Genomic DNA, 15,033 nt, shown 5'->3' with positions numbered 1-15,033 from the left:
CTGAGTCAACAGTGTGTTGACCAGCCATTTTTTCATAGTTTAACTTGAGTACAAGGGTATACTCTATTAGGTGCAGCACACAGTTCAGTAGAAAGAGTTTAACATGTTTATTTCGAGAAACTAGGTGTGCTCAGAACATAATTGTTAGTTTTTAACTAAGGTACAGTGTGACATACCTCACCTGATAACGCACAGGCTCCTGCTCTAAGCCACAGTGTGACACACCTCAACTATTAACTCACAGCCTCATATCTTAGGATAGGACAAGATGTCTAACCAATCACCAATCTCCTCACTCATCTTTTACAGAAATGCCTAAATTACCTTCAGAAACATTGATTTATCTGGTAATTCTGCATTTTGTAACAAAATGCACATACATTATTTATGATTTTGAACGTGAAATTCCCACATCAGTGATTCCCCTTCACTCTGAATGAGGGCCATTGTAGGACACCCCCGCAGTGCCTCCTTCTGGGCAAACACATCCATTGTGCTGGCAGGACAGGGGCAGCCTGCACTCTCCAAATCTTATGTCTTCCATCCAAATGGGCTGAAACTTCCTGGCCCCCTTTCTTTTACATCATCTTTTGACTTCAGCCGGTCTCTGGGTCTTTGACTGTCTTGGGCTGCGGTGGGTTCTCTTCCTTGCACTCGCTCCATGGATCGAGCGTCCCTGCCCCCAGTGGGTTCTCTTCCATGCACTCGCTCCATGGATCGAGCGTCTCTGCCTGCAATGGGTTCTCTTTCCTGCACTCCCTTCATGGATTGAGCGTTCTTGCCCCCAGTGGGTTCTCTTCCATGCACTCGCTCCATGGATCGAGCGTCTCTGCCTGTAGTGTGTTCTCTTCCTTGCACTTGCTCCATGGATTGAGCGTCTCTGCCTGCAGTGGGTTCTCATCCTTGCACTTACTCCATGGATCGAGCGTCCCTGCCCCCAGTGGGTTCTCTTCCATGCACTCGCTCCATGGATCGAGCGTCTTTGCATGCAGTGGGTTCTCTTCCATGCACTCGCTCCATGGACCGAGCGTCCCTGCCCCCAGTGGGTTCTCTTCCATGCACTCGCTCCATGGATCGAGTGTCCCTGCCCCCAGTGGGTTCTCTTCCATGCACTCGCTCCATGGATCGAGCGTCCCTGCCCCCAGTGGATTCTCTTCCATGCACTCGCTCCATGGATCGAGCGTCTCTGCCTGCAGTGGGTTCTCATCCTTTTACTTGCTCCATGGATCGATTGTCTCTGCCTGCGGTGGGTTCTCTTCCTTGCTCTCTCTCCATGGATCAGGCTTCTCTGCAGCTTCACATATTCTGACCTCTCTACAGTTCATGAGATGTCTGAGGGAAGGGAGAGGGCAGGCGTGTGTGAAGGACGTAAGACAGTAGAAGGGAAGGTAGTAAGAGGCTGCAGTTCAGAAATTAGGAAAAGCACATTTTTGAAGGAACTATCAACCCCACTACCCTCCCCCTGGACTCTAACTCTAAGGATGGCTGGTAGAAAGCTTTTTAATATCTAAACAGCTTTTCTTTGCTTCTGACAGAACAAGCTAAGAGCTGAGAAGAATAAAATTGAATCTGAGTTTGAAAAGCTGCGGCAGCTTCTGAAAGGAAATGAGCAAACACTGCACAGAAGACTGAAGGAGATGGAGAAGAAAATGACCATGATAGAAAATGCAAATATCACCAAACTGTCCAATCAAATCACCTCTCTCAAGGCCCTGATAACGGAGATAGAAAAGAAGTTCGAGGCGCCAGCGTGGGAACTCCTGAAGGTGAGATACTGTTTGGGAAATAAAACAGAAGAAGGAAGTGACATATTCATGTTTTGTGTGCATTATTAAATGTATTAGTGGAACACGTATGAACTCCTGGTTGGGTCAATGCACACTGACCCCACGCACTCTGAGAGCCGCACACAATATACAGACATGGATAATTTACATTGTCCCAGTTGATGCTGTGAGCTCAACTCAATATACAGACTGTGAAATGTACAGTGACCGTTTACAGCGTGATATACAAGTTAACAACCCATCTATTTACAAATTATTTATGTATTTTATTTATTAGGGAGAATGCAACACACCAAGCAAATGAACTGACAGTAAATAATATATGAAGACCAAGGAGCAAAATGTGTTAAAAGTTAGATAGAAATGGAAAGCTTAATGAGTGACAACACCTGAGAGAATTGGAAAGAAAACAAATTCCTCCTTTTCTAAGAAGTTTGAAAACATTTCTTTTCTAATTTGGTTACTTTTCTCCTGATGCTGGTGGGCACTTAGGTTTGTGTGCTTTGAACCTCTTGTTAGGGTGAACAGCTATATAACTAGGAATTTGGAATAAGTAATAGCAAGCTCACTGTTTTTTTTGTCACCCCAGATAAAGATAGAGATTGCCACAGAAAACTCGTTCGTTTGAAGAATAGTGACAATTTAATATGACAGGTAACCCTTGGTTATATTAAAGAGTGTGCGAAATGAATGTCCGCAAATTGCTGCCCGGCAGCAAAAGAAATTGGATTTATGACTCTGTTATCTTGACACCCTGAACGGCAACCACATTCCTTACCAATATGGTTTAGGGTGGGATTAGAGGTATAAACCTCCTTATTGTGGTCATACTCTGTCACTTTAACAGTGATGTTCTGTTTAAATAGGTTGAATAGTTTACAGCCAAGAAGCTTCCCGAGAAGTAGCTCCATGTAAAGGGCACTAGATAATGGTGTTAGAGAACATACAGGATATCCCTCAGAGGGTGAAAGATTGCATCCCTTAGAGGGTGACCGAGAGCATCCCTCAGAGGGTGACCGAGAGCATCCCTCAGAGGGTGACCGAGAGCATCCCTCGGAGGGTGACCAAGAGCATCCCTCGGAGGGTGACCGAGAGCATCCCTCAGAGGGTGACGGAGAGCATCCCTCAGAGGGTGACAGAGAGCATCCCTCTCTGGTTCCACTTCCAGTATTGAAACAGTCTGAGTTGAAGTTGTTGATAATGACCGTGACCTGTCAATGTTGGTAGAAACGTGTAATTTACCAGTTATTCTAAACCCATGTTTAAATGCCATTTCTGCTTCTAGGAAAATGATAGATAGTAAACCTATGTTTCTCCGGGTGACCAATTTGGGAATCAAGCCCATCACCACCAATGCAGATAACGTTTGGCGTACAGTTTTGTGTCAGTGTTGAGAAATGAAATGGGTCCAGTAAGACCCACAGTCCAGGAGAGGCTCATTCCTCTTACAGGAGAGGACCAATCTTGCCTCCTGCTTGAATGATGGACCCGACCCGTTGATATGACCTCGCGACTCATTCTAGGATGATCTCCCGTGACCTTTTGGAGTATCCTCTCTTGTAATAACAGGAAGGTGACTCCTGACCTGTTGATAAACCTTTTTTTGTCATCAAGGACGATGACCCATGACCTGTTGATGACTTTCAAAGGGTCCTATGCGTTTGGTTTATCTGATAATAGTGGTCCCCTGCTTGCTACCACCCACTAAGGCAGTCACTCTACTGACTTCTGATTGCAATTGACCCGGCTTCTCCCACGAGGAGCTTGTGAGATACTGGTATCTCTCCAGATACCTGCAAGTAACTCTAACTCTTGTGTGTAGCCCAGCCTACTAAATTAGACGTTTTCATGGTTGAATTAATATATGTTCACTAAAATTCTTAGGCGTGTATTAAAGATGAATATGTATTTAGGTTCAGAACTCATAAACTGATCTTTTGAGGAAAAATTGATTTCTAAAATATATTTAGAGGTGTTATTTGCGTGTTAATTCCTGCGGCTTTGAAGAGACGTCTTATTAATATTATTACCATGGTCCGGGGGCATTGCACCTATGGCCATCATGTATTACTCATGCAGCTTCTGAGAGACATATTATTAATATTATTACCATGGCCGGGGGCAATGCACTTCTGGCTGTCATGTAATACTCATGCAGCTTTGGAGAGACGTATTATTAATATTATTACCACGGGCCGGGGGCATTGCACCTATGGCTGTTATGTATTACTTATGCAGCTTTGGAGAGACGTCTTATTAATATTATTCCATGGCCGGGGGCATTGCACCTATGGCCGTCATGTGTTACTCATTGAGAGACATTTCAAATTACTGGTAATCGTGCACGGAATGACCACTACTGTAATCTTGTCTGACGTGGTCACTATTACAACACAAATAATAGTATCTTGGGTGCTTTTCTTTGATCATAAGTGGCTCTTATTACAGAAAAGGTTGAAGACCTCTTGAATAGACAATACACAGATGTGGGTAGCAGTACCTTCAAATATGGTAGAATTTCAGAGAAACATGTAAATAGAAACAATATATAAAAAATTCAATGTTTACTAGAAAGAAGTTTTTCTTTGACACAATCTGAATCATATTGAACGTAAAACACCATTTACATCATAGTTGGTCATGAATTACTATAGTAGTCCCATGTTCAGCTCTCCCTAAATGCTCTGATGTCACAGAGTATAATGATAAATTGTGTGATCAGCAGACCACGAAGGATGCGCTCCTTTAACTTGAAACAAATGCGTTTCTTCACTCTCACTTTCTAGTGGTTCATATTGATAGTTATTACAATAAACTGTAGGATCAATAAATCATGAGTTCATAAGTCATAGACTTGTCAATTAAATTTTGTTCTTTTATTTGGATTATATCTTTGTTAGCGATTCATTTGCGTTGCTGAGTCATTCATTTCAATCATGAATATACATTTCAATTATGCCCAATGCATTTCGGGTTTGAAAAACCCTTCATCAGGGGCCTGTCAAAAAGCAAAAGAAAACATTCAGGACCTTAACATTCAGCAGTTTTAAAAAACGTACATGTTAACTCATTAAGTCTTGTGGACAGTGTATTATCGAAATTACTACATGACTAAATATCACAATGAAAGTAAATAGCACGTTGGTAAATTATGAAACATTTTCTATAAGTAAATAAAGACGAACATTTGCTGTAATTGAGGATATGCTCCGATGATAAAGAATACAAAAGAAAGATACTAATGGAACTGTCTCGTGTCAAGGGCTAAGGGGTTGCTCGGGCGTTCATGATGTGCGGAGCTACACGGTACAAGAATGGGAAGCGTCGCGGAAACTTAAACAACTAAGAATACACATAACGGGGGTAGACCTACTAGTGACCACGCGCTCTCATTAATCTGTTTCGAGTTCCGGATTGATGAGATGTGCCGATAGCCAATGGTGAGGCTACTTGTATACTGGGTGCAGTCACGTGGTAGAAGACCAATACAGCTAGTGTTTGAAAAAAGCTTCTTTAAGAGCAGTGAGTCATACAATGAATGTGGGTGATGCTGGTAAACGGGGCTAACCAAAATTAAACAAGCATTTACAATGCAACGGTTTCGCCTTTGGAAATGCTAAAGCTATTTGCAATGTAAATGACAATGCCATTTATTTATCTGTTTTCAAAACCAACACATAAATACAAATGTTGTCATTTACAATGCCAATAGCTCAAACTTTTCCAAAGGCGAAACCGTTGCATTGTAAATGCTTGTTCTAATGCTGGAGCCACATCCAGGGCGTTGTCCACACTATCCGTCCTGGCTTTTTGCTCTGCCTTTCTGTTGAGGCATTTTGAATACTTTAATGGGTTTTCAAATGCCTTCACTGCAGCCTACTCCCATTGCAAATGTGCTGACTTTTAGTACATTATTTGATGTATGAGTCAGTACAGTGAAAGACTTGCATAAGTGAAGCATACAAATAACTGACCTGCAGCAACGGAATACAGAGTTTCAGAGTCCTTGTGAAAGGTTGTTTTTTTTCATCTCCATACTGTGGCAATTGCTGCTGTTTTGTTGCTAATTACAGTGGTTTGTATATAGTCAGACAGTATTTAATAGCACTAACTTTATTAATTGGAAGTATAGCACCAGCAGTACTCTGAATGCCTTAGCATTCTTTTAATTGGTTTTATTACATGAATCCATGGCTACAAAAATAAGCTTTGTCTTTCTTGACACAAATAGCTTTACTGGAATTGAAGTTGACACGTGGAAGCCATCTGAGTGGACTTCATGTCCAAATGAACCACAGTGATAGGCTACTGACCTGTCATAATGTGAAAGGAAAATCACAAAGCGAATAAGGCTATCCATTGAAATTCCTCATTGTATTCTATGAGAATCAGTAACAGATGTAAGGAACTATAACCCCAGTGCTTCCCAAAGTGTGCGCCACAGCACCCCTCGATTCGGCTGGATGTGCTAAGCTTCAGTTCGATCGCACATGAACAGCAAACAGATGCATTCACTACATGGCCAGAGGGCGCGCAAATATTGTGGAAAGAGCAGACATATCGTTGCATTGCACGCACTATTCTTCCTACCTTCATCCCAATTATTTTCAGGGATTCAAATGGATGCACTACGGAGGCCCGGGTTACTTACACACACAAAAAAAAAAAGTATTGTAATGCGGCGCCGCGGCCAATGGCCAATGGTCAAGGGAGGAGTAGGTCCAAAAAGTTTGGGAACCATTGCTCTAGAGTCTTTTCGAAATCTAATGGTTCCTGCTCTTATTTGAAAATCATGACATGGACTGGCTCAAGACACCACCAATAGTCATTCTTTAATTTTGTTCGTCAAATACAAGAGGTACCTCATCATAAGATGTACATTAAATACGGACCTGGCTCAGTTTACAGGGCACAACTACAATAAAATACATGATGATGTTGACACCACATGAAGTACAACATTTGACAAAATTGCATTAGTGTTCCGTTGTATGGATATAGAGGAGAAGAAAAGTTAGCACCACAAAATAAAGCAATCCAAGATACGGGTGCTGTACAAACCAATCCTAGAGTTGGTTTTGCAATGAAAGCGACTTATTTGTACAATAAATTGATGTTAAGCTTCATTGATGAATGTGTCCGTCTGTAGCAAAACTGGCACGCATGTAAAGCGCACTGATACCCAATGTCTTGGGTCTAGTTCGCGCTATATAAAACTCTTTAGAAAAAAATGCAAATCTGGATATGAACAGGACTTTATGTAAAACACACGCCTGAAAAACATCTCTTGACAGCGCGCTTCCTCATACCTATTTAAAACAAAGTATAATAAAACAAATTTAAAAAAAGTTCTAATTGGGTCAGACTCACCATTTGAATCACTGATTCTTCTAAAACCAGTTAAAGACACGTGACACGTTCAGACACAGTATGGACCCGATGCCTACAGACGTCCACCGTAACCAAAGACATTACCTAAACAAACCAAGCATTTACAATGCAATAGGTCTCCCAGTATTAAAGTTTGAGCTATTGGCATTGTATATTACAATGTGTTACATTAATTTGTTATCAAACTCTGAATTGTTGTATAAAGATGATTTGCAAACTGTCAAATGTTGCTGAATAGTAAGCAACGGTGTGAATAATATTGTTTGCTAGTCATCCTTGGGTACCAGAGTACTTCACTTGAGGCAGCTCACTACTCTGCACTCACTACTCTGCACCCACTACTCACTACTCTGCACTCACTACTCTGCACTCACTACTCTGCACTCACTACTCTGCACTCACTACTCTGCACTCACTACTCACTACTCTGCACCCACTACTCACTACTCTGCACTCATTACTCACTACTTTGCACTCACTACTCACTACTTTGCACTCACTACTGTGCACTCACTACTCTGCACTCACTACTCTGCACTCACTACTCTGCACTCACTACTCACTACTCTGCACCCACTACTCACTACTCTGCACCCACTACTCACTACTCTGCACTCATTACTCACTACTTTGCACTCACTACTCACTACTTTGCACTCACTACTGTGCACTCACTACTCTGCACTCACTACTCTGCACTCACTACTCTGCACTCACTACTCTGCACTCACTACGCTGCACTCACTACGCTGTACTCACTATGCTGCACTCACTACTCACTACTTTGCACTCACTAATCACTACTCTGCACTCACTACTCACTACTCTGCACTCACTACTCTGCACTCACTACTCACTACTTTGCACTCACTACTCACTACTTTGCACTCACTACTCACTACTTTGCACTCACTACTCACTACTTTGCACTCACTACACTGCACTCACTACTCTGCACTCACTACTCTGCACTCACTACTCTCCACTCACTGCTCTGCACTCACTGCTCTCCACTCACTGCTCTGCACTCACTGCTCTGCACTCACTACTCTGCACTCACTACTCTGCACTCACTACTCTGCACTCACTACTCACTACTCTGCACTCACTACTCACTACTCTGCACTCACTACTCACTACTCTGCACTCACTACTCACTACTCTGCACTCACTACTCACTACTTTGCACTCACTACTTTGCAATCACTACTCACTACTCTGCACTCACTACTTTGCACTCACTACTCTGCACTCACTACTCACTACTTTGCACTCACTACTCTGCACTCACTACTCTGCACTCACTACTCTGCACTCACTACTCTGCACTCACTACTCACTACTTTGCACTCACTACTCACTACTTTGCACTCACTACTCACTACTTTGCACTCACTACTCACTACTTTGCACTCACTACTCACTACTCTGCACTCACTGCTCACTACTCTGCACTCACTGCTCACTACTCTGCACTCACTACTCTGCACTCACTACTTTGCACTCACTACTCACTACTCTGCACTCACTACTTTGCACTCTTTACTCACTACTTTGCACTCACTACTCTGCACTCTTTACTCACTACTTTGCACTCACTACTTTGCACTCACTACTCACTACTCTGCACTCACTACTCTGCACTCACTACTCACTACTCTGCACTCACTACTCACTACTCTGCACTCACTACTCTGCACTCACTACTCACTACTTTCCACTCACTACTCTGCACTCACTACTCACTACTTTCCACTCACTACTCTGCACTCACTACTTTGCACTCACTACTCTGCACTCACTACTCACTACTTTGCACTCACTACTCACTATCAGCAACCACAATAGTGACAGTGGAAATAACCAGATAGAAAAACCAGGAAACCTCCCACCTGTCATTATGAGACCAGCAACGCAGGGCCAAGTTCCTCGACAATTAGCAGGGACCAGAGCCTTTCAATACCAAAAAACATTAAATATACGCAAATCCCAAATTATATGCAAGGATAAAGTTGGGCAATGTTTGCGCCTAGAAGAACGAATGCTACCAGGTGAAGAAGTGGGTAGCACGGCAGCCAATCAACCAGACACTGGGTAAACGGCAGCAGGCCATTGCACACCTACAGGGCCTGCCCGCCTTCAAGAAAGAACACCTCCTCTCATGACAATGTCAAGCCCCAAAACGAGGCTACCTCACTCCTAAACTAAAGTAAGCCTGACACAGGAACGTACTTTACAATAGCTTACACTACTACGAACACTATTATTTCCGTATTACACCCAAAACCACCAAAAAGGGTACAAGACTGCCCCAACGCCACAAGGGTTACATGGATTGCACTGTAGCTCCAGTGGTACACACACCTGTTCTTTTAGTAAGCTTTGCACATACTCATCCCTTTGCATTCACCCCAAGCACGAGCTGCCTCTGATCAACTAATGACACCACCGAGAGGTGAAAAAAACCCAGCTTTAAAAAACTCTATAGAGATAAGGATGATGGAGTGAAATTCCCCTATGATTCCTACATTTGACCTGTTGAGTCCAGATAGCACTCCACCCACAGTTGCTGGGGATCACAGTGCTGCAAACATCTGACACTCTATTGGCCCACCTTCATGATGCATTCTCAGGATGTACATGAGCTATTTAGAAGGAATGAGTTCCAAACTGCCTGTGATCCAACCCACATACCTATGAGCAGGCTTCATCACTGAGTTGAACTGTGGAATGTTAAGACGACTCATCCGCATGCACCCCTTTCAATCGAACCTGCAGGCAAATCCATGACTAACCCGGAAATCCATGACTAACCTGAGTGGAAAGCTACATCATCCCTGGCGTGAGCTCTAAAATCACCTGTTGGTCGCCACATCTCGACCAGAGGACTGAGAAGGGTGATATGTCGCAGTTGAGTGGTCACTGTGTGAACAGTGCTGAACGGCACACACGAGGGGAGATCGAGACTGCGGTGCTGCACGACTTTACAAGTGAAGCTTTCCTCACCTTTGAAACTAGGTTGATCCTAATTCACAGTAGTTTTTATGCGAGTCCGGAAGTTGTAGGGTCGCACTCCTAGCTTAGGTGTGACGTGATCCTGGATTTCTAGGAGCAATAGACATTCACTCACAGAAACAAGCTTGATGAATTGGCAACTTAGTGTGTCACAACGTCTAAGGGATGCCTTGCACATTTTCTTATTGTTTACCCGTGAATGCACACATTAAAGAGGACGCCTTTATTAAGCTACTAAAAATTCTTATCATGGGCACAGAAGACATCAAAACAATGGTACATCATTTTCTACAAAGAAAGATAGTAGGGGCTGACACTCCAGTGATTCTGGAGGTTGTGCGCATGCGCTACTGCGCGCGCACTCCTAAAAACGAAACCTATGGTGGGGGCGGGACTTCCGTTTTGTGAAGCCCGCGCCCACGAAGTGCCTGGAGGAGCAGTGGTGACGCGGAGCTCCCATGCCCAAGGGAGAGCCCCGCGGTCGGAGGCTGCAACCGTCCGGAGTGCCGGTGAGCGGGGAAGGGGGGGATGCCTGTATGTGTGCGTGTGTGTGTGTCTGTGTGTGCGACGGCGGAGGGGTGGGGGGGGATGTCTCTCCGTGCGTGTATGTGTGCTTGTGTATGTGTGTGCGCATGCGTGCAGTGGGAGGTGTGCCTGTGTGTTTGAGCTTCCCAGGAGACAGCCACGGCGAGCGCGTTCGCGCGTGCGTGGCCTGCGCCGATAGCCTTTTGCGAAATGCGCGCGGCCAGGTGCTGTCTCCTGGGAAGCAGAGTCAGCAACAAAAGATCTCCTGGCGGACACAGCGCTGACGCGCTGTTAAACGCCAGGAGACCTAATAATTCCCCGGGCACAGTTTATGTGGGGGAAGGAATTTGCAACTATTTCGGCTCATTTTCAGGCGGGGTCGGAATGAAAATATTTCTGTGTATGATTAAAACTCAGCAGTCGAGCTAATAATCGATTTTTGCACAAAGTTATTTCGGAGTTTAGGGGGTTACAAGACTAGATAGCGAATGTAACAAACGTTCCGTTAAGTTGCAAATCTGCCCTTTTGGCAGTATATGCATTCTTTAGGGTTTTGTACCCATCTGTCTGGGTGCACTGATGTATCAAACTGGATGACGGAAGTTGATCTGTCCTGTCACTCCGAACGTAGGGGGCACTGGCGGAGCAGCGAGCTGTCGCTTTGTCATTGTGTGCATTTAATTGGGAGGGGGTCACTAAAAGTATCAGGTGAAATGGTAGGGATGCTGGACCAGCTCTGTGAGTACGGGCTAAATAAAGACATGTCACTGAGAAGAGTAGATTAGGGGCAGTTTGTTGCTGGTGATCTAATACCGAGATGGCACAGATGGTCTATCAGTCTGTGGGCAAGCACCCTATGTTCTGAGAAGAGTGAGCTGGTAAACAGTGTGCTGAATAGGTTTATTACGACTTTATTTATATAGCGCACTTCCACCACAAAAAGGGTCCTTGCCTCTAGCCGACGAGCTAATGGTTAAGAGCAAGCGTGTTAATGTCGATAGGTGTGTGCGCTGCTGGTGATAGGTGTGTGCGCTGCTGGTGATAGGTGTGTGCGCTGCTGGTGATAGGAGTGTGCGCTGCTGGTGATAGGTGTGTGCGCTGCTGGTGATAGGTGTGTGCGCTGCTGGTGATAGGTGTGTGCGCTGCTGGTGATAGGAGTGTGCGCTGCTGGTGATAGGAGTGTGCTGCTGCTGGTGATAGGTGTGTGCGCTGCTGGTGATAGGAGTGTGCGCTGCTGGTGATAGGAGTGTGCTGCTGCTGGTGATAGGTGTGTGCGCTGCTGGTGATAGGTGTGTGCGCTGCTGGTGATAGGTGTGTGCGCTGCTGGTGATAGGTGTGTGCGCTGCTGGTGATAGGTGTGTGCGCTGCTGGTGATAGGAGTGTGCTGCTGCAGCGGATATCTGGCAAAGCAGTTTGTGCACCAGTGATCGGCAGTGAACCTGCTCGTGATCCCTGGTCTATGTGCTGATGCACGTTCATGGCACGTGCTGGCAGATGGATGACTGGGTATACTGTAGTAAGAATATAAATACCGGTGGGAAGCATGGAAGGCCTCAATGTGCCGCCCCTGTTTTTGCACTGTAACCTGAAATGCCGTGGCGCAGACAGTTTGAGAGACTCTGGGCAGAGACACCGAAACCGCTGCAACACTCTCCTTTCTCTCACACTGAGGCCTCCTAAGCTAGCGTGGCCCCAATTCGTTTTGTGTGAGTCAATAGGACATGGTCGGGTACTCACGGCGTCCAGCGATCGCTGTACTCGTTAGCCACAGTCTCGGGCCACTGCAATATAGCAGCTCTGGAAGCCCACGTCGATGCCCACCACGGACATGGTGCACGCAGTTCAAGCGCCGCTCTGTCTGTACTCGCGGGTGGCGCTGAGCGCAGGAGCCGGGCTGCCTCACAGAGAATGGAGGCTATCTCAGGCTCCGCCGGGTAATAAGGCAAGACCGGCAGCCGAGAGCAAAATCTCGAAAATTCTCGTCCCTCTCACAGTGTGTGGGCGGAGGGAAGGAGCGCGAGCCGCTCGCGAGATCTTTGACGTCACAATCTACATCCGCCTGAAGCTAGGATCCTCCAACGGTATATGCCTTCACATCGTTGACAGTGCAAGGTCGGTGTCAGGTCGCTTTGGTATCCATACTGGAGTCATGCAAAATCTGCAGGTCGCTGTGCCTTCTGATCCGCACAGTGAAGGACGCACATGTGAAGGACAGGCAAGGATAACTAACAAGTCAGGTCCCGGGCCGGCAGCCAATCACAGCGCGGCCCGGGAATGACGTCAGGGGGGTGTCCCGGGCCGGCAGCCAATCACAGCGCGGCCCGGGGAATGACGTCACGGGGTGTCCTGGGCCGACAGCCAATGACAGCGCGGCCCAGGACAAAGGGGCGGGACTTAAAAAAACATCGAGAAACGCCCCCGAATCGCGTTTTCACAAGAAAGTGTGATTGGCAGCCTCTGTCTCCCAATGGCTAGCCTCCATTTATGGAGCTAGCCAATGAGAGACAGAGGCTGAACCAAAGTCGATATGTAGGAACATGAGATTTCGCCTTGGGCGGAGCAACTGCTACGCAGTTGCAACGCCAGGCGAAACCTAAAAAGAATTTCTGTGAACAAAGTAGTAGTTTTTTAGCGAGTGCCGGGCGGTAGCCATGGAAACTCTGGAAAAGCAATGTGGTTGGTTACGAATTCCGATCACGTGTGTGTTAGGACTCGAATGACGCTTTGTTTGGGAAGTGTTTACAGTGATGTAATGCGCATCGTGGGGACGTAATGTGAACTACAATATGTCCATAAAGTGTTTATATTACATGGAGCACGACGGATCAGGTCAAGTATTAAGAACATAATTATACTGCGGTGTGCAGTGCAACTAAAATAATGCAAAATGAAAAATAAAAATAGCAACAATGACAGGTAAACAATTGTACACATAATAAGAAGTTAGCTATACAAGTAAAAGTCTGTATGCTCTGTGATTTGTAGACCGCATATTGCTAGAATATCAGTACTTTGCAAACTCAAATGAGTGTCAGAAGTTCTGAGGTAAAGGATACTTTGCGGGGAGGGAAATGCCACAGTCCCTCAGCTGTGCAGAAATGTAGATTCTTCATAGAAAACATGCCAGTTTTATTCTGTCGTTCATCCCTGTCGGCTGAAGAGTTTGTAATTTTTTAATCCCAAAAAATTCTGCCTGTAAGCGTTTTTTAACTGGATCCATGTCGCAGCGTTGTGGGAGAATCTCAAGTATAGTAAATCTTAATTGAGAAATCTGGTGATTAGCTTCCTGCCAATGCATGGCTATGGTAGATTTGTTGTTCATAGTGCGTATGTTACTCTTATGCTCTGTTATTCTTACTTTGATTTTCCGTTTGGCCGACATATGTCTTGCCACAAGGACATTTGATGGCATATATGACATTTTTTGAGTCGCATGTTCCCGTATAGTGCAAATCAATCTTATGACCTTTTTCGTGGGGTGCATACATGTTTTCCCTAAAATAACAATGTTGCAATGTATGCAATTGTAGCATTTCGCCATCCCTTTGTGTTCAATTTTGGTTTCTTTGGTGCAGAGAGAATCTCTTTCAATTTTTTGGATCTTTTGTAGGCAAATGTAACGTGTTCATTGAATAAGTTCTGTAGATCAGGTTCTGTTTTGATTAGGGACCAGTGACAATTTATGGCTTTTTTGATCTTATGTGAATCACTTGAAAATTTAAGTACACACACCGTTTTTGATTCTTTGGCTTGTTTGGAAGTTGTCAGCACATTTTCTCTTGGTAATTTGGCTACTCTTTTAAGAGATTCTTCTAGGATCTCTTTGGGATATCCTCTTGCTAGATATTATTCTTGTTACTCAATTAATGAATTTTTGAGGATGTTTTCTTCTGAAGTGATTCTTTTGAGACAAATGAATTGTGAAGTTGGTAAATGCTTTTTGAGAGAATCAGGATGAAAGCTCTGGAAAAGTAAGCTTGAGTTCCGATCTGTGGCTGTTTTGTATACTTTCGTTTGAATTTCTTTATTGGCTATGGTGATGTGTACATCCAAAAAAGATATGGTGTCCTCATGAATGGTATAGGTGAATTTGATTAGAGGATTCACTTGGTTTAACATTATTATATTGTTGGTAAATTGGTCTTTAGTGCCTCTCCAAATTAGGAATATATCATCGATATATCTTTTGAAGGTAACCAAGCTGGAGGTCCAGTCAATGTTGTTTAAAATGTGATCAGACTCGAATTTAGACATAAACAAATTTGCATACGAGGGGCCCCCCCGAAACCCATTGAGGTACCATTGCATTGGTTGT

The 15,033-nt window shown here is 44.6% G+C and overlaps 1 protein-coding gene across 1 annotated transcript in view; it reads left to right on the top strand.

Moving 5' to 3' along the window:
* Nucleotides 1–15,033, top strand: part of LOC144752395 (E3 ubiquitin-protein ligase TRIM39-like) — a 182,629-nt gene that overhangs the window by 57,297 nt on the left and 110,299 nt on the right. Inside the window, exon 3 of the mRNA XM_078640329.1 lies at nucleotides 1,536–1,766. Within this exon, the coding sequence (XP_078496455.1) occupies nucleotides 1,536–1,766 (231 nt within the window). The remainder of the gene's footprint in view (nucleotides 1–1,535; nucleotides 1,767–15,033) is intronic.

Source organism: Lissotriton helveticus, chromosome 5_1 (genome assembly GCF_964261635.1).
Source record: "Lissotriton helveticus chromosome 5_1, aLisHel1.1, whole genome shotgun sequence".
In the NCBI taxonomy this organism is placed as follows: Eukaryota; Metazoa; Chordata; class Amphibia; order Caudata; family Salamandridae; genus Lissotriton; species Lissotriton helveticus.
The sequence above is the reverse complement of the archived record's forward strand: the minus strand, read 5'-3'. Positions and strand labels throughout refer to the sequence as shown.